Source organism: Oncorhynchus mykiss, unplaced genomic scaffold (genome assembly GCF_013265735.2).
Source record: "Oncorhynchus mykiss isolate Arlee unplaced genomic scaffold, USDA_OmykA_1.1 un_scaffold_272, whole genome shotgun sequence".
Classification (NCBI taxonomy): domain Eukaryota; kingdom Metazoa; phylum Chordata; class Actinopteri; order Salmoniformes; family Salmonidae; genus Oncorhynchus; species Oncorhynchus mykiss.
The window spans coordinates 155435-177040 of record NW_023493726.1 but is presented as its reverse complement, the minus strand read 5'-3'; the positions used below and the strand labels follow the sequence as shown (position 1 = coordinate 177040).

Genomic DNA, 21606 nt, shown 5'->3' with positions numbered 1-21606 from the left:
CATGCCATGTTTGTTTATGCATACAAAGCTGTTCATTTTGGTCTATTCAAACAGACCACATTTCAAAGGAAACGAGCACTATGAACATCAGGTGTAGCCAGTTAGTGGGCTTGGCAACACACCTGAACACACTTAACTAGAGGATAGAGAGAGTTTTGTCAAGGCTGAGAACAGAATGTAGATGTCTTGAAATAACTTTCTTAGAACATGACTAAATAGAACCATGAGAAAACCTGCAGAAAACATGCTGAAGGACTGAAATTCCCACAGTAGGACGTTGCTTCTTAACATTCTCTGAACGTTCTGGGAACATGACTAAATAGAACTATGAGAAAACCTGCAGAAAAAGTGATGCTGAAGGACTGAAATTCCCACAGTAGGACGTTGTTTTTTAGTGTTCTCTAAAACTATTCCCCATGTCAAATCAGTTGGAGAACATTCCTAATACACATTAGATGGGCTCTCTTCCTCCCCCTCTCTCCTCTTTCTCTCCCTCTCTCCTCTTCCTCCCTCTCTCCCCTCTTCCTCCCTCTCTCTCCTCTTCCTCCCTCTCTCTCTCCCTTTCACACACAGCTAATGTTCTCTCTCTCTGCTGCTCACTAAAGTAATTAGTAACACCTCATGCTGAAACTGAACTGCAGATGTGAGAGTGTGTGTGTTAGGGTTTAATACCGGTGGCCGGTATCCCGGGACTTCCCCACCCAGCTCCTTCCTGTTTCCCGAGAAAAATAATGACGGGTCCCGTGGACCAATAATATACCATTTCTATGCAACCATACAAAATGTGTGAATAGCTTCATGAACCAGACATATCAACTCTTCATTAACCAGACATATCAACTCTTCATCAACCAGACATATCAACTCTTCATTAACCAGACATATCAACTCTTCATCAACCAGACATATCAACTCTTCATTAACCAGACATATCAACTCTTCATCAACCAGACATATCACCTCTTCATTAACCAGACATATCAACTCTTCATTAACCAGACATATCAACTCTTCATTAACCAGACATATCAACTCTTCATTAACCAGACATATCAACTCTTCATCAACCAGACATATCAACTCTTCATTAACCAGACATATCAACTCTTCATCAACCAGACATATCACCTCTTCATTAACCAGACATATCAACTCTCTGGCTGCATCAACCAGACATATCAATTCTCTGGCTGCATTAACCAGACATATCAACTCTTCATTAACCAGACATATCAACTCTTCATTAACCAGACATATCAACTCTTCATTAACCAGACATATCAACTCTTCATTAACCAGACATATCAACTCTCTGGCTGCATTAACCAGACATATCAACTCTTCATTAACCAGACATATCAACTCTCTGGCTGCATTAACCAGACATATCAACTCTTCATTAACCAGACATATCAACTCTTCATTAACCAGACATATCAACTCTCTGGCTGCATTAACCAGACATATCAACTCTTCATTAACCAGACATATCAACTCTCTGGCTGCATTAACCAGACATATCAACTCTTCATTAACCAGACATATCAACTCTTCATTAACCAGACATATCAACTCTCTGGCTGCATTAACCAGACATATCAACTCTTCATTAACCAGACATATCAACTCTTCATTAACCAGACATATCAACTCTTCATTAACCAGACATATCAACTCTTCATTAACCAGACATATCAACTCTTCATTAACCAGACATATCAACTCTTCATTAACAGAACATAAAGTCCGAAAGTATTCAGACCCCTTTCCTTTTTTCATATTTTGTTTTTGTTATTTTTCTGGTCCTCTCCTAGTGAGGGTTATTAACCCACGGTGTCTCCACCTGTCTGATGTGTCTGTTGACCCCTAGGTCTAATCTGGTCCTCTCCTAGTGAGGGTTATTAACCCACGGTGTCTCCACCTGTCTGATGTGTCTGTTGACCCCTAGGTCTAATCTGGTCCTCTCCTAGTGAGGGTTATTAACCCACGGTGTCTCCACCTGTCTGATGTGTCTGTTGACCCCTAGGTCTAATCTGGTCCTCTCCTAGTGAGGGTTATTAACCCACGGTGTCTCCACCTGTCTGATGTGTCTGTTGACCCCTAGCTCTAATCTGGTCCTCTCCTAGTGAGGGTTATTAACCCACGGTGTCTCCACCTGTCTGATGTGTCTGTTGACCCCTAGGTCTAATCTGGTCCTCTCCTAGTGAGGGTTATTAACCCACGGTGTCTCCACCTGTCTGATGTGTCTGTTGACCCCTAGGTCTAATCTGGTCCTCTCCTAGTGAGGGTTATTAACCCACGGTGTCTCCACCTGTCTGATGTGTCTGTTGACCCCTAGGTCTAATCTAGTCCTCTCCTAGTGAGGGTTATTAACCCACGGTGTCTCCACCTGTCTGATGTGTCTGTTGACCCCTAGGTCTAATCTGGTCCTCTCCTAGTGAGGGTTATTAACCCACGGTGTCTCCACCTGTCTGATGTGTCTGTTGACCCCTAGGTCTAATCTGGTCCTCTCCTAGTGAGGGTTATTAACCCACGGTGTCTCCACCTGTCTGATGTGTCTGTTGACCCCTAGGTCTAATCTGGTCCTCTCCTAGTGAGGGTTATTAACCCACGGTGTCTCCACCTGTCTGATGTGTCTGTTGACCCCTAGGTCTAATCTGGTCCTCTCCTAGTGAGGGTTATTAACCCACGGTGTCTCCACCTGTCTGATGTGTCTGTTGACCCCTAGGTCTAATCTAGTCCTCTCCTAGTGAGGGTTATTAACCCACGGTGTCTCCACCTGTCTGATGTGTCTGTTGACCCCTAGGTCTAATCTGGTCCTCTCCTAGTGAGGGTTATTAACCCACGGTGTCTCCACCTGTCTGATGTGTCTGTTGACCCCTAGGTCTAATCTGGTCCTCTCCTAGTGAGGGTTATTAACCCACGGTGTCTCCACCTGTCTGATGTGTCTGTTGACCCCTAGGTCTAATCTGGTCCTCTCCTAGTGAGGGTTATTAACCCACGGTGTCTCCACCTGTCTGATGTGTCTGTTGACCCCTAGGTCTAATCTGGTCCTCTCCTAGTGAGGGTTATTAACCCACGGTGTCTCCACCTGTCTGATGTGTCTGTTGACCCCTAGGTCTAATCTGGTCCTCTCCTAGTGAGGGTTATTAACCCACGGTGTCTCCACCTGTCTGATGTGTCTGTTGACCCCTAGGTCTAATCTGGTCCTCTCCTAGTGAGGGTTATTAACCCACGGTGTCTCCACCTGTCTGATGTGTCTGTTGACCCCTAGGTCTAATCTAGTCCTCTCCTAGTGAGGGTTATTAACCCACGGTGTCTCCACCTGTCTGATGTGTCTGTTGACCCCTAGGTCTAATCTGGTCCTCTCCTAGTGAGGGTTATTAACCCACGGTGTCTCCACCTGTCTGATGTGTCTGTTGACCCCTAGGTCTAATCTGGTCCTCTCCTAGTGAGGGTTATTAACCCACGGTGTCTCCACCTGTCTGATGTGTCTGTTGACCCCTAGCTCTAATCTGGTCCTCTCCTAGTGAGGGTTATTAACCCACGGTGTCTCCACCTGTCTGATGTGTCTGTTGACCCCTAGGTCTAATCTGGTCCTCTCCTAGTGAGGGTTATTAACCCACGGTGTCTCCACCTGTCTGATGTGTCTGTTGACCCCTAGGTCTAATCTGGTCCTCTCCTAGTGAGGGTTATTAACCCACGGTGTGGGTGTCTCACCTGTCCGATGTGTCTGTGTGGCTGAGGGCGTGTCTGTTGACCCCTTCTGTCCTGTGATTGGCTCATTAGAACTCCCCTGTCGTCTGATTGGCTGTGAGGCCGAAGGTCCAGCATGCTCTGGGAGAACCTCGCCATCACATTGACCCCATTTCCATGACTATGACCCTTGCCAACCTGGCCCAACTCTGCTGTTAACCCATTGGCCACCGGCGAGGATTCTGTGGGTTCTGATTCGTTGCACTCGTAGTATAAGTCGTCAGACGACGTGTTATTGGCTGTCTGGTCACATAGCGCCGTGATGCTGTCATTATCGTCATGACTACTGTTGCCCCGCCTCCCCTCTAGCCCCTCCTCCACCCACTCCTCCTCCTCTAGCCACTCCTCCTCAAGCCCTTCCTCCTCCTCCTCTCTCTGCCCATGGCGGGACTTGGGCAGATCCATCAGTGTTTCCGATTGGCTAATGGAGGCAGGCGGTGTCCCTGATTGGCTTTCGGTCCTGGGGACCAGGCTGACCTGTGGTTGGCCAGACTGGTGAGAATGGGCAGGGCTAATGAGGAGCTGCAGGGTGCGAGGTTTAGGGACTGGAGGGGCGGAGGGGTTTATGTCAGGTGTATCAGGGTGTTGTGTATCAGGTGTATCAGGGTTCTGTGTATCAGGTGTATCAGGGTTCTGTGTATCAGGCGTATCAGGGTTCTGTGTATCGGGGTTCTGTGTATCAGGCGTGTCAGGGTTCTGTGTATCAGGGTTCTGTGTATCAGGCGTATCAGGGTTCTGTGTATCGGGGTTCTGTGTATCAGGCGTGTCAGGGTTCTGTGTATCAGGGTTCTGTGTATCAGGCGTCTGTTTGTCGTGCTGTGTATTCCGTAGAGTAGCAGTCTCAGGTAGGGGTTTCTCAGGCAGGCTGAAGGGAGAGCTGAACCTGATGGCCTGGCTGGTCTCAAACTGTTGACTTCTCTGGAGGTGGACCTGTTAACAGTCAGAAACATTATCAGTCAGGTCCTACACATGTTACATGTGTTAGAGAAAGGGTGAGGAGAAAGGGTTAGGAGAAAGGGTTAGGGTGAGGAGAGCGGGTTAGTGTGAGGAGAGAGGGTTAGGGTGAGGAGAAAGGGTTAGGGTGAGGAGAGAGGGTTAGGGTGAGGAGAAAGGGTGAGGAGAAAGGGTTAGGGTGAGGAGAAAGGGTTAGGGTGAGGAGAAAGGGTTAGGGTGAGGAGAAAGGGTTAGGGTGAGGAGAAAGGGTGAGGAGAAAGGGTTAGGGTGAGGAGAGCGGGTTAGTGTGAGGAGAGAGGGTTAGGGTGAGGAGAAAGGGTTAGGGTGAGGAGAGAGGGTTAGGGTGAGGAGAAAGGGTGAGGAGAAAGGGTTAGGGTGAGGAGAAAGGGTTAGGGTGAGGAGAAAGGGTTAGGGTGAGGAGAAAGGGTTAGGGTGAGGAGAAAGGGTGAGGAGAAAGGGTTAGGGTGAGGAGAAATTTTTAGGGTGAGGAGAGAGGGTGAGGCGAAAGGGTGAGGAGAGAGGGTTAGGGTGAGGAGAAAGCGTGAGGAGAAAGGGATAGGAGAGAGGGTTAGGGTGAGGAGAAAGGGTGAGGGTGAGGAGAGAGGGTGAGGAGAAAGGGTTAGGGTGAGGAGAAAGGGTTAGGGTGAGGAGAAAGGGTTAGGGTGAGGAAGAGAGGGTTAGGGTGAGGAGAGAGGGTGAGGAGAGAGGGTTAGGGTGAGGAGAAAGGGTGAGGAGAAAGGGTTAGGGTGAGGAGAAAGGGTTAGGGTGAGGAAGAGAGGGTTAGGGTGAGGAGAGAGGGTGAGGAGAGAGGGTTAGGGTGAGGAGAAAGGGTGAGGAGAAAGGGTTAGGGTGAGGAGAAAGGGTAAGGAGAAAGGGTTAGGGTGAGGAGAGAGGGTTAGGGTGAGGAGAGAGGGTTAGGGTGAGGAGAGAGGGTTAGGGTGAGGAGAGAGGGTTAGGGTGAGGAAGAGAGGGTTAGGGTGAGGAAGAGAGGGTTAGGGTGAGGAAGAGAGGGTTAGGGTGAGGAGAGAGGGTTAGGAGAAAGGGTTAGGGTGAGGAAGAGAGGGTTAGGGTGAGGAAGAGAGGGTTAGGGTGAGGAAGAGAGGGTTAGGGTGAGGAGAAAGGGTTAGGGTGAGGAGAGAAAGGTTGGGGTGAGGAGAAAGGGTGAGGAGAAAGGGTTAGGGTGAGGAGAGAGGGTGAGGGTGAGGAGAAAGGGTGAGGAGAAAGGGTTAGGGTGAGGAGAAAGGGTGAGGAGAAAGGGTTAGGGTGAGGAGAAGGGGTTAGGGTGAGGAGAGAGGGTTATGGTGAGGAGAAAGGGTTAGGGTGAGGAGAGAGGGTTAGGGTGAGGAGAGAGGGTTAGGGTGAGGAGAAAGGGTAAGGAGAAAGGGTGAGGAGAAAGGGTTAGGGTGAGGAGAAAGGGTAAGGAGAAAGGGTGAGGAGAAAGGGTTAGGGTGAGGAGAAAGGGTGAGGAGAAAGGGTTAGGGGAAAGGGTTAGGGTGAGGAGAAAGTGTTAGGGTGAGGAGAAAGTGTTAGGGTGAGGAGAAAGTGTTAGGGTGAGGAGAAAGGGTTAGGGTGAGGAGAAAGGGTTAGGGTGAGGGGAAAGGGTTAGGGTGAGGGGAAAGGGTTAGGGTGAGGGGAAAGGGTTAGGGTGAGGAGAAAGGGTTAGGGTGAGGAGAAAGGGTTAGGGTGAGGAGAAAGTGTTAGGGTGAGGAGAAAGTGTTAGGGTGAGGAGAAAGTGTTAGGGTGAGGAGAAAGGGTTAGGGTGAGGAGAAAGGGTTAGGGTGAGGAGAAAGGGTTAGGGTGAGGGGAAAGGGTTAGGGTGAGGGGAAAGGGTTAGGGTGAGGGGAAAGGGTTAGGGTGAGGAGAAAGGGTTAGGGGAAAGGGAAACAGTATAGAGTAACAAACCTGTTGGGGGCGGGACGCGTCTCTCACGTTGATGAAGCCAATCACGTCGCGGGGGGGGTCTGGCTCCGGCCAGGTGGGCAGGTATGGGATCAGGTACACCTTCTCCAGATTGGCTAGACCTGGGTGGAGGGGCGGGGCCTCCACTGGCTCTCTGGCAGGCTTTAGAACCCGTCCCAGAGGATTTTGGGTAGTGGAGTTCTTGTTGCTAGAGTCGTTAGCAGAGCTAGCTGGGCTAGCATTGTTAGCTTTAGCCTGTGACGTAACTAGTGCGTATTTAGGGTTGATTAGTTTCCTAGCAACGGCTGCGGAGACCGGGGCAGGGGTGGCGATGGGGGTGAGGTCAGGGATAGGCTCCTCCTCCAGCGGAATCTTGGCGAGGGACACACCCCTAGAGGTCATGTAGAGATCACGGAACTGTTTGTCGAACGTCTCAACTGCCTGACCGCTCAGAACCGTGATCAAGTTCCGGTCCAGACGAGACGCCGACCACGTGAAGCTGAGGAGAGAGAACATACAGGGTCAGGGTACCTGTATGATCCAGTCACAGCTCTGTCTCCGTCTATCAGCATGTATCTCTGACTGAGAGGGTCAGGGGTCAGGGTACCTGTATGATCCAGTCACAGCTCTGTCTCCGTCTATCAGCATGTATCTCTGACTGAGAGGGTCAGAGGTCAGGGTACCTGTATGATCCAGTCACAGCTCTGTCTCCGTCTATCAGCATGTATCTCTGACTGAGAGGGTCAGGGGTCAGGGTACCTGTATGATCCAGTCACAGCTCTGTCTCCGTCTATCAGCATGTATCTCTGACTGAGAGGGTCAGGGGTCAGGGTACCTGTATGATCCAGTCACAGCTCTGTCTCCGTCTATCAGCATGTATCTCTGACTGAGAGAACCTCGGACCTTCTGAGCCGAGCGAGTGTAGAACTCTACTCCTTCACTACATCGCACACGCAGGTTCTAGAGGACAGAGAACACACACACACACACATTAATATACACACACATTAATACACACACACACACACACACACACACACACACACACACATAAATCCATGTTATGACCTGTTGCAGTACACAGTTAACAGACACCCTGCAGTTCCACTGAAAACCAGATAATTACAAAGTATTACATATTACATTACACTGGGGAGAAAACGGGGTCAAAGTAACTCAAATAATTACTATATAAAAACATTATATATATATATATATATATAAAACATTATTTAATACAACAACACAAAATCTTTAAAAAATAAACCTGCAGTATTCTGAAACTTAAGTCTGGTGTGTGTGTGGTGTTAATCTCTCTAATAAGGGTGTGGCGTTAGGCGGAGCAATGCCTCTTGGGTAATATTACCAAAGGAAAATGTCCCTAGTGCAGTAAAACTAGAGATGGAGGGATAGGCGTGGGGGTGGGAGAAAATGGGGAGGGGGAGAGAAGAGAACAGGGGAGGGAGAGAGAAGAGAACAGCGGAGAGAGAGAAGGGGGAGGGATAGAGAAGAGAACAGTGGAGAGAGAGAGAAGGGGGAGGGAGAGAGAAGAGAACAGCGGAGAGAGAGAAGGGGGAGGGATAGAGAAGAGAACAGCGGAGAGAGAGAAGAGGGGAGGGAGAGAGAAGAGGGGAGGGAGAGAGAGAAGGGGGAGGGAGAGAGAAGAGAACAGCGGAGAGAGAGAAGAGAACAGCAGTGAGAGAGAAGGGGGAGGGAGAGAGAAGGGGGAGGGAGAGAGAAGAGAACAGCGGAGAGAGAGAAGGGGGAGGGAGAGAGAAGAGAACAGCGGAGGGAGAGAAGGGGGAGGGAGAGAGAAGAGAACAGCGGAGGGAGAGAAGGGGGAGGGAAAGAGAAGAGAACAGCGGAGAGAGAGAAGGGGGAGGGATAGAGAAGAGAACAGCGGAGAGAGAGAAGGGGGAGGGATAGAGAAGAGAACAGCGGAGAGAGAGAAGAGGGGAGGGAGAGAGAAGAGAACAGCGGAGAGAGAGAAGGGGGAGGGAGAGAGAAGAGAACAGCGGAGAGAGAGAGAAGGGGGGAGGGAGAGAGAAGAGAACAGCAGTGAGAGAGAAGGGGGAGGGAGAGAGAAGGGGGAGGGAGAGAGAAGAGAACAGCGGAGAGAGAGAAGGGGGAGGGAGAGAGAAGAGAACAACGGAGAGAGAGAAGGGGGAGGGAGAGAGAAGAGAACAGCGGAGAGAGAGAGAAGGGGGGAGGGAGAGAAGGGGGAGGGAGAGAGAAGAGAACAGTGGAGAGAGAGAGAAGGGGGAGGGAGAGAGAAGAGAACAGCGGAGAGAGAGAAGGGGGAGGGAGAGAGAAGAGAACAGCGGAGAGAGTGAAGGGGGAGGGAGAGAGAAGGGGGAGGGAGAGAGAAGAGAACAGCGGAGGGAGAGAAGGGGGAGGGAAAGAGAAGAGAACAGCAGAGAGAGAGAAGGGGGAGGAAGAGAGAAGAGAACAGCGGAGAGAGAGATGGGGGAGGGAGAGAGAAGAGAACAGCGGAGAGAGAGAAGGGGGAGGAAGAGAGAAGAGAACAGCGGAGAGAGAGATGGGGGAGGGAGAGAGAAGAGAACAGCGGAGAGAGAGAAGTGGGAGGGAGAGAGAAGGGGGAGGGAGAGAGAAGAGAACAGCGGAGAGAGAGATGGGGGAGGGAGAGAGAAGAGAACAGCGGAGAGCGAGCAGGGGGAGGGAGAGAGAAGAGAACAGCGGAGAGAGAGAAGGGGGAGGGAGAGAGAAGGGGGAGGGAGAGAGAAGAGAACAGCGGAGAGAGAGATGGGGGAGGGAGAGAGAAGAGAACAGCGGAGAGCGAGCAGGGGGAGGGAGAGAGAAGAGAACAGCGGAGAGAGAGAAGGGGGAGGGAGAGAGAAGGGGGAGGGAGAGAGAAGAGAACAGCGGAGAGAGAGATGGGGGAGGGAGAGAGAAGAGAACAGCGGAGAGCGAGCAGGGGGAGGGAGAGAGAAGAGAACAGCGGAGAGAGAGAAGGGGGAGGGAGAGAGAAGAGAACAGCGGAGAGAGAGAAGGGGGAGGGAGAGAGAAGCTCTGATCATTTAGGAGGTGGGAGGTGGTCAGTACATTCGTTAAGTATTCAGACTCCTTCCATGTTTCCACATTCTGTTACGTTACAGCCTTTCTAACATGGATTAAACAAAAATATTTCCTCATCAATCTAATTATGGGGTATTGTGATGTCATTATGGGGTATTGTGATGTCATTATGGGGTATTGTGATGTCATTATGGGGTATTGTGATGTCATTATGGGGTATTGTGATGTCATTATGGGGTATTGTGATGTATTATGGGGTATTGTGTGTAGAATAAGGCTGTAACGTAAAACAAAATGTGTTAAAAGTGGGTCTGAATACTTTCCCAATGTACTGTCTTTAGAGTGTAGTCTATGTGGTTGATTTAATTGTGTTTGTGTGTGCGTGCGTGCGGGTGTGTATGTTCACGTGCGTGTGTCTAATTGACTGCAGCAGCAGTATGGAATGTGCTGAATGTTCTTCTGGAAGCTTCTGAAACTAAAACACTTAACAACTCCAAGAGTTAAGCTGCAGAACTAGTTCCTCTATTCTCCACAGAATACATACAGACAGAGATAACAGACAGTCAAACTGCAGAACTAGTTCCTCTATTCTCCACAGAATACATACAGACAGAGAGAGATAACAGACAGACAAACTGCAGAACTAGTTCCTCTATTCTCCACAGAATACATACAGCCAGAGAGATAACAGACAGTCAAACTGCAGAACTAGTTCCTCTATTCTCCACAGAATACATACAGACAGAGAGAGATAACAGACAGTCAAACTGCAGAACTAGTTCCTCTATTCTCCACAGAATACATACAGACAGAGAGATAACAGACAGACAAACTGCAGAACTAGTTCCTCTATTCTCCATAGAATACATACAGACAGAGAGAGATAACAGACAGTCAAACTGCAGAACTAGTTCCTCTATTCTCCACAGAATACATACAGACAGAGAGATAACAGACAGTCAAACTGCAGAACTAGTTCCTCTATTCTCCACAGAATACATACAGACAGAGATAACAGACAGTCAAACTGCAGAACTAGTTCCTCTATTCTCCACAGAATACATACAGACAGAGAGAGATAACAGACAGTCAAACTGCAGAACTAGTTCCTCTATTCTCCACAGAATACATACAGACAGAGAGATAACAGACAGACAAACTGCAGAACTAGTTCCTCTATTCTCCACAGAATACATACAGACAGAGAGATAACAGACAGTCAAACTGCAGAACTGGTTCCTCTATTCTCCACAGAATACATACAGACAGAGATAACAGACAGTCAAACTGCAGAACTAGTTCCTCTATTCTCCACAGAATACATACAGACAGAGAGATAACAGACAGACAAACTGCAGAACTAGTTCCTCTATTCTCCACAGAATACATACAGACAGAGAGATAACAGACAGACAAACTGCAGAACTAGTTCCTCTATTCTCCACAGAATACATACAGACAGAGAGATAACAGACAGTCAAACTGCAGAACTAGTTCCTCTATTCTCCACAGAATACATACAGACAGAGAGATAACAGACAGTCAAACTGCAGAACTAGTTCCTCTATTCTCCACAGAATACATACAGACAGAGAGATAACAGACAGTCAAACTGCAGAACTAGTTCCTCTATTCTCCACAGAATACATACAGACAGAGAGATAACAGACAGTCAAACTGCAGAACTAGTTCCTCTATTCTCCACAGAATACATACAGACAGAGAGATAACAGACAGTCAAACTGCAGAACTAGTTCCTCTATTCTCCATAGAATACATACAGACAGAGAGAGATAACAGACAGTCAAACTGCAGAACTAGTTCCTCTATTCTCCACAGAATACATACAGACAGAGAGATAACAGACAGTCAAACTGCAGAACTAGTTCCTCTATTCTCCACAGAATACATACAGACAGAGATAACAGACAGTCAAACTGCAGAACTAGTTCCTCTATTCTCCACAGAATACATACAGACAGAGAGAGATAACAGACAGTCAAACTGCAGAACTAGTTCCTCTATTCTCCACAGAATACATACAGACAGAGAGAGATAACAGACAGTCAAACTGCAGAACTAGTTCCTCTATTCTCCACAGAATACATACAGACAGAGAGATAACAGACAGTCAAACTGCAGAACTAGTTCCTCTATTCTCCACAGAATACATACAGACAGAGAGATAACAGACAGTCAAACTGCAGAACTGGTTCCTCTATTCTCCACAGAATACATACAGACAGAGATAACAGACAGTCAAACTGCAGAACTAGTTCCTCTATTCTCCACAGAATACATACAGACAGAGAGATAACAGACAGACAAACTGCAGAACTAGTTCCTCTATTCTCCACAGAATACATACAGACAGAGAGATAACAGACAGACAAACTGCAGAACTAGTTCCTCTATTCTCCACAGAATACATACAGACAGAGAGATAACAGACAGTCAAACTGCAGAACTAGTTCCTCTATTCTCCACAGAATACATACAGACAGAGAGATAACAGACAGTCAAACTGCAGAACTAGTTCCTCTATTCTCCACAGAATACATACAGACAGAGAGATAACAGACAGTCAAACTGCAGAACTAGTTCCTCTATTCTCCACAGAATACATACAGACAGAGAGATAACAGACAGTCAAACTGCAGAACTAGTTCCTCTATTCTCCACAGAATACATACAGACAGAGAGATAACAGACAGTCAAACTGCAGAACTAGTTCCTCTATTCTCCACAGAATACATACAGACAGAGAGATAACAGACAGTCAAACTGCAGAACTAGTTCCTCTATTCTCCACAGAATACATACAGACAGAGAGATAACAGACAGTCAAACTGCAGAACTAGTTCCTCTATTCTCCACAGAATACATACAGACAGAGAGATAACAGACAGTCAAACTGCAGAACTAGTTCCTCTATTCTCCACAGAATACATACAGACAGAGAGATAACAGACAGTCAAACTGCAGAACTAGTTCCTCTATTCTCCACAGAATACATACAGACAGAGAGATAACAGACAGTCAAACTGCAGAACTAGTTCCTCTATTCTCCACAGAATACATACAGACAGAGAGATAACAGACAGTCAAACTGCAGAACTAGTTCCTATATTCTCCACAGAATACATACAGACAGAGAGATAACAGACAGTCAAACTGCAGAACTAGTTCCTCTATTCTCCACAGAATACATACAGACAGAGAGATAACAGACAGTCAAACTGCAGAACTAGTTCCTCTATTCTCCACAGAATACATACAGACAGAGAGATAACAGACAGTCAAACTGAAGAACTAGTTCCTCTATTCTCCACAGAATACATACAGACAGAGAGATAACAGACAGTCAAACTGAAGAACTAGTTCCTCTATTCTCCACAGAATACATACAGACAGAGAGAGATAACAGACAGTCAAACTGCAGAACTAGTTCCTCTATTCTCCACAGAATACATACAGACAGAGAGATAACAGACAGTCAAACTGCAGAACTAGTTCCTCTATTCTCCACAGAATACATACAGACAGAGAGATAACAGACAGTCAAACTGCAGAACTAGTTCCTCTATTCTCCACAGAATACATACAGACAGAGAGATAACAGACAGTCAAACTGCAGAACTAGTTCCTCTATTCTCCACAGAATACATACAGACAGAGAGATAACAGACAGTAAAACTGCAGAACTAGTTCCTATATTCTCCACAGAATACATACAGACAGAGAGATAACAGACAGTCAAACTGCAGAACTAGTTCCTCTATTCTCCACAGAATACATACAGACAGAGAGATAACAGACAGTCAAACTGCAGAACTAGTTCCTCTATTCTCCACAGAATACATACAGACAGAGAGATAACAGACAGTCAAACTGAAGAACTAGTTCCTCTATTCTCCACAGAATACATACAGACAGAGAGATAACAGACAGTCAAACTGAAGAACTAGTTCCTCTATTCTCCACAGAATACATACAGACAGAGAGAGATAACAGACAGTCAAACTGCAGAACTAGTTCCTCTATTCTCCACAGAATACATACAGACAGAGAGATAACAGACAGTCAAACTGCAGAACTAGTTCCTCTATTCTCCACAGAATACATACAGACAGAGATAACAGACAGTCAAACTGCAGAACTAGTTCCTCTATTCTCCACAGAATACATACAGACAGAGAGAGATAACAGACAGTCAAACTGCAGAACTAGTTCCTCTATTCTCCACAGAATACATACAGACAGAGAGAGATAACAGACAGTCAAACTGCAGAACTAGTTCCTCTATTCTCCACAGAATACATACAGACAGAGAGAGATAACAGACAGTCAAACTGCAGAACTAGTTCCTCTATTCTCCACAGAATACATACAGACAGAGAGACCAGACGGACAAACAAACATCTCAAAGGAACAGAGAAAAGGGAAAGGAGAGACAGAAGGAAACAAGACAGTCGGTCAGGACTACAACCAGACAGACAGAGACAAGACAGTCGGTCAGGACTACAACCAGACAGACAGAGACAAGACAGTCGGTCAGGACTACAACCAGACAGACAGAGACAAGACAGTCGGTCAGAAATACAGCCAGACAGACAGACAGACAGAGACAGGACAGTCGGTCAGGACTACAACCAGACAGACAGACAGACAGGCAGAGGCAAAACAGTCGGTCAGGACTACAATCAGACAGACAGAAGGAAACAAGACAGTCGGTCCGGACTACAATCAGACAGACAGAAGGAAACAAGACAGTCGGTCAGGACTACAACCAGACAGACAGAGACAAGACAGTCGGTCAGGACTACAATCAGACAGACAGAAGGAAACAAGACAGTCGGTCAGGACTACAACCAGACAGACAGAGACAAGACAGTCGGTCAGGACTACAATCAGACAGACAGAAGGAAACAAGACAGTCGGTCAGGACTACAACCAGACAGACAGAGACAAGACAGTCGGTCAGGACTACAACCAGACAGACAGAGACAAGACAGTCGGTCAGAAATACAACCAGACAGACAGACAGGCAGAGGCAAGACAGTCGGTCAGGACTACAATCAGACAGACAGAAGGAAACAAGACAGTCGGTCAGGACTACAATCAGACAGACAGACAGAGACAAGACAGTCAGTCAGGACTACAATCAGACAGACAGAGACAAGACAGTCTGTCAAGACTACAACCAGACAGACAGACAGAGACAAGACAGTCTGTCAGGACTACAACCAGACAGACAGACAGACAGAGACAAGACAGTTTGTCAGGACTACAACCAGACAGACCCAGCAGGGTTGGCAGTTTGGGTCTATTAAAGGTAGACTCAGAGATATGATGTAAATACAGAAAGTAAATGGCATAGTGGGTCAACTTCCACAACAACTAAGAGCGTTGAAGTAGAGGCTCAACTCTCTAGGCTCTTTTCTTGCCCTGACTACCACACTGTGAACAGCGTGAAGCGAAACCGTGGACGTGATTAAGTACTGTGTGTGACCGTGTGAGAGCGCAGTGTTGCATCTCGCTCATCTTAATATCTCCGGTGCTGCTCAACATCATTTCACAAAGTCTACCTTTAAGCCAGGCAAGCTCAAACACGTACAGATAAAGTATTGCAATTATTTTACAAGTATCTGAAACCCAGGTCTGGTGTGGGTGTGTGTGTGTGTGTGTGTGTGTGTGTGTGTGTGTGTGTGTGTGTGGAGTTAGTCTCTTTAATAAGGGTGTGGCATTGGGCGGAGCAATGCCTTGTGGGTAATATTTCTGTACCAAAGGAAAATGTCCCCAGTGCAGTAAAACTAGAGATGGAGGGGTAGGCGTGGGGGTGGGAGAAAATGGGGAGGGGGAGAGAAGAGAACAGCGGAGAGAGAGAAGGGGGAGGGAGAGAGAAGAGAACAGCGGAGAGAGAGAAGGGGGAGGGAGAGAGAAGAGAACAGCGGAGAGAGAGAAGGGGGAGGGAGAGAGAAGAGAACAGTGGAGAGAGAGAGAAGGGGGAGGGAGAGAGAAGGGGGAGGGAGAAGAGAACAGCGGAGAGAGAGAGAAGGGGGAGGGAGAGAGAAGGGGGAGGGAGAGAGAAGAGAACAGCGGAGAGAGAGAAGGGGGAGGGAGAGAGAAGAGAACAGCGGAGAGAGAGAAGGGGGAGGGAGAGAGAAGGGGGAGGGAGAGAGAAGAGAACAGTGGAGAGAAAGAGAAGGGGGAGGGAGAAGAGAACAGCAGAGAGAGAAGGGGGAGGGAGAAGAGAACAGCGGAGAGAGAAGGGGGGAGGGAGAAGAGAACAGCAGAGAGATAAGGGGGAGGGAGAAGAGAAGGGGGAGGGAGAGAGAAGAGAACAGCGGAGAGAGAGAAGGGGGAGGGAGAGAGAAGAGAACAGTGGAGAGAGAGAGAAGGGGGAGGGAGAGAGAAGGGGGAGGGAGAGAGAAGGGGGAGGGAGAGAGAAGGGGGAGGGAGAGAGAAGAGAACAGCGGAGAGAGAGAAGGGGGAGGGAGAGAGAAGAGAACAGCGGAGAGAGAGAAGGGGGAGGGAGAGAGAAGGGGGAGGGAGAGAGAAGAGAACAGTGGAGAGAGAGAGAAGGGGGAGGGAGAAGAGAACAGCAGAGAGAGAAGGGGGGAGGGAGAAGAGAACAGCGGAGAGAGAAGGGGGGAGGGAGAAGAGAACAGCAGAGAGAGAAGGGGGGAGGGAGAAGAGAACAGCGGAGAGAGAGAGAAGGGGGAGGGAGAGAGAAGGGGGAGGGAGAGAGAAGAGAACAGCGGAGAGAGAGAAGGGGGAGGGAGAGAGAAGAGAACAGTGGAGAGAGAGAGAAGGGGGAGGGAGAGAGAAGGGGGAGGGAGAGAGAAGGGGGAGGGAGAAGAGAACAGCGGAGAGAGAGAGAAGGGGGAGGGAGAGAGAAGGGGGAGGGAGAGAGAAGAGAACAGCGGAGAGAGAGAAGGGGGAGGGAGAGAGAAGAGAACAGCGGAGAGAGAGAAGGGGGAGGGAGAGAGAAGGGGGAGGGAGAGAGAAGAGAACAGTGGAGAGAGAGAGAAGGGGGAGGGAGAAGAGAACAGCAGAGAGAGAAGGGGGGAGGGAGAAGAGAACAGCGGAGAGAGAAGGGGGGAGGGAGAAGAGAACAGCAGAGAGAGAAGGGGGGAGGGAGAAGAGAACAGCGGAGAGAGAGAGAAGGGGGAGGGAGAGAGAAGGGGGAGGGAGAGAGAAGAGAACAGCGGAGAGAGAGAAGGGGGAGGGAGAGAGAAGAGAACAGCGGAGAGAGAGAAGGGGGAGGGAGAGAGAAGAGAACAGCGGAGAGAGAGAAGGGGGAGGGAGAGAGAAGAGAACAGTGGAGAGAGAGAGAAGGGGGAGGGAGAGAGAAGAGAACAGCGGAGAGAGAGAAGGGGGAGGGAGAGAGAAGGGGGAGGGAGAGAGAAGGGGGAGGGAGAGAGAAGAGAACAGTGGAGAGAGAGAGAAGGGGGGAGAGAGAGAAGCAAATAATGTGTGTGACCGTGTGAGAGCGCAGTGTTGCATCTCGCTCATCTTAATATCTCCGGTGCTGCTCAACATCATTTCACAAAGTCTACCTTTAAGCCAGGCAAGCTCAAACACGTACAGATAAAGTATTGCAATTATTTTACAAGTATCTGAAACCCAGGTCTGGTGTGTGTGTGTGTGTGTGTGTGTGTGTGTGTGTGTGTGTGTGTGTGTGTGTGTGTGTGTTACCTTGAGGTGTCCCTGGTGCATATTGGCTCTACAACACATGTCCAGGAAGCAGGAGACAGCAGATGTGTCGATGACGATGTAGACAGGAACTCTTCTCTTATAGGCCGCATCTAACAGGTCCTTATAGATGTCAACATCACTGAACTGATCCATTACTACTGCTATAACCTGGGAGAACAGACACACAGTGGTTTTAACCCTGACCCATCTAACAGGTCCTCATGTCAACATCACTACTGCTATAACCTGGAGAACAGACACACAGTGGTTATAACCCTGACCCATCTAACAGGTCCTCATGTCAACATCACTACTGCTATAACCTGGAGAACAGACACACAGTGGTTTTAACCCTGACCCATCTAACAGGTCCTCATGTCAACATCACTGACCACATACCTTCTGAGACTGTGAAATAGTCTGTAGTCTGTACTGTGTGTAGTCTACCTTCTGAGCCTGTGATATAGTCTGTACTATGTGTAGTCTACCTTCTGAGCCTGTGATATAGTCTGTACTGTGTGTAGTCTACCTTCTGAGCCTGTGATATAGTCTGTACTGTGTGTAGTCTACCTTCTGAGCCTGTGAAATAGTCTATAGTCTGTACTGTGTGTAGTCTACCTTCTGAGCCTGTGATATAGTCTGTACTATGTGTAGTCTACCTTCTGAGCCTGTGATATAGTCTGTACTGTGTGTAGTCTACCTTCTGAGCCTGTGATATAGTCTGTACTGTGTGTAGTCTACCTTCTGAGCCTGTGATATTGTCTGTACTGTGTGTAGTCTACCTTCTGAGCCTGTGATATAGTCTGTACTGTGTGTAGTCTACCTTCTGAGCCTGTGATATAGTCTGTACTGTGTGTAGTCTACCTTCTGAGCCTGTGATATAGTCTGTACTGTGTGTAGTCTACCTTCTGAGCCTGTGATATAGTCTGTACTGTGTGTAGTCTACCTTCTGAGCCTGTGATATAGTCTGTACTGTGTGTAGTATACCTTCTGAGCCTGTGATATAGTCTATAGTCTGTACTGTGTGTAGTCTACCTTCTGAGCCTGTGATATAGTCTGTACTGTGTGTAGTCTACCTTCTGAGCCTGTGATATAGTCTGTACTGTGTGTAGTATACCTTCTGAGCCTGTGATATAGTCTATACTGTGTGTAGTCTACCTTCTGAGCCTGTGATATAGTCTGTACTGTGTGTAGTCTACCTTCTGAACCTGTGAAATAGTCTATAGTCTGTACTGTGTGTAGTCTACCTTCTGAGCCTGTGATATAGTCTGTACTGTGTGTAGTCTACCTTCTGAGCCTGTGATATAGTCTGTACTGTGTGTAGTCTACCTTCTGAGCCTGTGATATAGTCTTCCGGACAACCTCCTTGATGTGTGTTTGTCCATCAGCTGGGGGCTGCGTGTGCACGTTGACACGTGTCACTCCTCGGTATGACACGGCGTCGGGCCAGCCCAGGTCCAGGTCGGGTATAGAACCTTCAGAGCGGTCGGGCCAGTACTGTAATGACAGTGGCCCATTGCCCCCGTCATACTCCTTCGGGGACGCGCTGCCCGCTCCCGCCTCGGCCTTGAGGTGCTCGCTTCCAGGCCGGTAGGCCTCCACGGTGCGCGCCAGCCGCAGGAGCTCCGGTTCAGACAGGAAGTGTCGGAGGTCATGTTCACTGAGGTAGCTGCTAAAGGCCTCTCGCCCCCCGGTCAGCAGAGCCTCGAGCGCGAGCCGCTGGTCCTCGCTGTAGAAGAACTCGGGTTTGGACTCGGTCACGCGCCAGTTGATGTGATGCTCATCGAGACACTGCACCTGAGACAGAGCCATGGCGCTAGGCTTTATCAATACCTAACTGATAATCACTGACGGATCAATGATATAACCCGACCGACCGAGTGTTACTGAAGAACATTAAATATACAATCCCACGGTTGAACCGGGAGATTTACCAAACCTTTCCGACAAGAGTTCAACTGTCTCAGCTCATGTTGTATTCGTATCCGTGTACACCAGCTTCCCACGATTTGTCCCATAAAACACGAATAAGGTTTAAAATAAATAAAACGGCGACTTTTCTCCTCAAAGCCGACAGAAACCGAGACCGACTAGTTAATCAGCAGCACCATATAAACTACCGGTCGTCCAAATTGAGTCAGTGCGTCTCCTCGTGTTGTAAAACGCAATAGAATTGAGCAGAAGTAAATAGTTACAGGCTGAATGTGAAATGTCTCTGTGAGATTATCACGGGTTCATCTCCCAGCCTCAAACCACATCTCATGAACAAACACGCAGACACAGGTAAACCGGGACAAACTTCCCCACCCCGCCACGCCCGTCACACATGACCGCTCCAGCCCCGTTCCGGTCGAGCAGCGGGGATGTGTGTTCGTGTGAGTCAGAGGATCTTTTCAAACAGCAGCAGTTTTAATCCAGACGGACGTGGGTGACTTGTTCAACTATTCTGATGACGAGACTCTTTTCAAAAAAAGTCTCGTCTGCCTGCGGTTCAAAACTTTTCTCTCGGTTCTATTGTACTGGAAGCGAGGCACTTCCTAGATCCCGTTTAGTTCCTCCAGAAAACTGTTGACAGTTGAAGCAGCTTTGAGACAAAACTCTGCGGAGTTTCTTCCAAAAGTGTCTTGTCCTTTTATAGACAAAGTCCCAAATACAAAACGAACGGTTAATAATAACGATAGTTAATAACCGCTAATTATCCTGTATCGCGGAGAGATCTAGTGTGTCTGTTGGTAACTCGAGCTGTGAACTCTGTAACGGAAGCTGTCCTCACCGGGGACTCGAGGGCGGAGTGTCCGGTTAGTGGGTCAGTAAATAATACAGAGAGAACCTAGAAACACTATAACCCCGCCTCATGTGTCGTGGCTAGAAGGTATCCAGCTTTAGTCAGAATTGACTTTTTTTGTAGCCGGTTACGCCTCGATCACACCGACAGTGTTTTACATTTTGGTTCACCAGAAGTACATTCATTTCCAATGGAACGAGGGTTATAATTGTGTATAATAATCATATACATTAAAACCAGGGTAATAATAATGGTGTGTTTTGCACCTGTGTTTTAGGGCATTCACCCATGTTTGGACCTGGTACTTTGTTAAGGACGTTAAAGCGTTTTTTCCCGTTTACTTTGCTCTCTGCTTTTTGACTCACTCACCCACCGTTACACGTTGTTCAGGAATATCTTGGGGTGGTAAATTAGAGTGTACCAATTGATCTCTGAGATTTCTGCCCCGCGAGAATACGACCAAGGGAAGGTCCGAAAACACATTACCGAGATCATCGGATTATAGGATGTGCCAATGTTTGTGAACAATTCCCTTAATTTGTTCAGAGCACTTTGAATAGCGAGTAGTTAGAATACAAGAATGAGTCTTTTTGCGAGACTTGAACAAGGTCATGTCTCGTTTTGTTTTGAATTTTCTCAATGGCAATATTAATCTGATCATTTTTGTAGCCCCTCTCCTTGAACTTTCTTTGCGTCTCAGCCATATTTCTGTCGAAATCTGATTCGACAGAATTGGCTGTAGGGCAAACTGTTTTTCAGGGGAAGCGGGTGACAACTATCAGCCCTCAACAAACTGTTACGATCAGTAGGTTTCCTGTAAAGATCAGTGTATAGAACATTATCTTCACACAAGATCAGAAGATCAAGGAAACTGATTTGACATGTGTCAGATTGCCTAGTAAATCTCAAATGTTCAGAACAGGAGTTAAGAAAAGCATGGAACGCCTGGAGCTGTTTGGCATCACAAAAATATCATCAATATACCGTTTCCAAATAATGATGTGAGGCAAGAAAACATTTTTGAGAGGTTTGAAAATAGACTCTTTTTCCATGTAAACCACATACAAATTAGCATAGTTAGGAGCCACGGGGGATCCCAGAGCAGTACCCTTCATCTGAATAAAGAAATCATGTAGAAACATGAAATAGTTGTGTGTGAGTACTATTTCAGCCAATGTTATAATGCAGGGACTGGAAGGTAGTTCACAAGGGTCACGTTGCAGAAGAAAATGTATAATGACTCAACATCAAAAGTAACTAACAAGGTATTCTCAGGGAGAGGATCAAGACATTCAATGATAGAGATCATACTGCTGGTGTCCTTTAGGAGGGGAGCTGTTCTGAGACCATACTGCTGGTGTCCTTTAGGAGGGGAGCTGTTCTGAGACCATACTGCTGGTGTCCTTTAGGAGGGGAGCTGTTCTGAGATCATACTGCTGGTGTCCTTTAGGAGGGGAGCTGTTCTGAGACCATAC

General features: G+C 47.7%; 2 protein-coding genes across 2 annotated transcripts in view; one reads left to right on the top strand and one right to left on the bottom strand.

The window, feature by feature from the left end:
* The window catches only part of LOC110519166 (protein FAM83G), a 32890-nt gene extending 12675 nt beyond the window's left edge, over nt 1-20215 (bottom strand). The window contains exons 1-5 of the mRNA XM_036973592.1: nt 18676-20215; nt 17347-17514; nt 7445-7569; nt 6613-7108; nt 3721-4686 (exon numbers count right to left, since the gene is read on the bottom strand). Coding sequence (XP_036829487.1) covers nt 3721-4686; nt 6613-7108; nt 7445-7569; nt 17347-17514; nt 18676-19158 — 2238 coding nt within the window. The 5' untranslated portion in view covers nt 19159-20215. The remainder of the gene's footprint in view (nt 1-3720; nt 4687-6612; nt 7109-7444; nt 7570-17346; nt 17515-18675) is intronic.
* Nucleotides 1-21606, top strand: part of LOC118948947 (sodium/glucose cotransporter 5-like) — an 88820-nt gene that overhangs the window by 49785 nt on the left and 17429 nt on the right. The window lies entirely within an intron of this gene.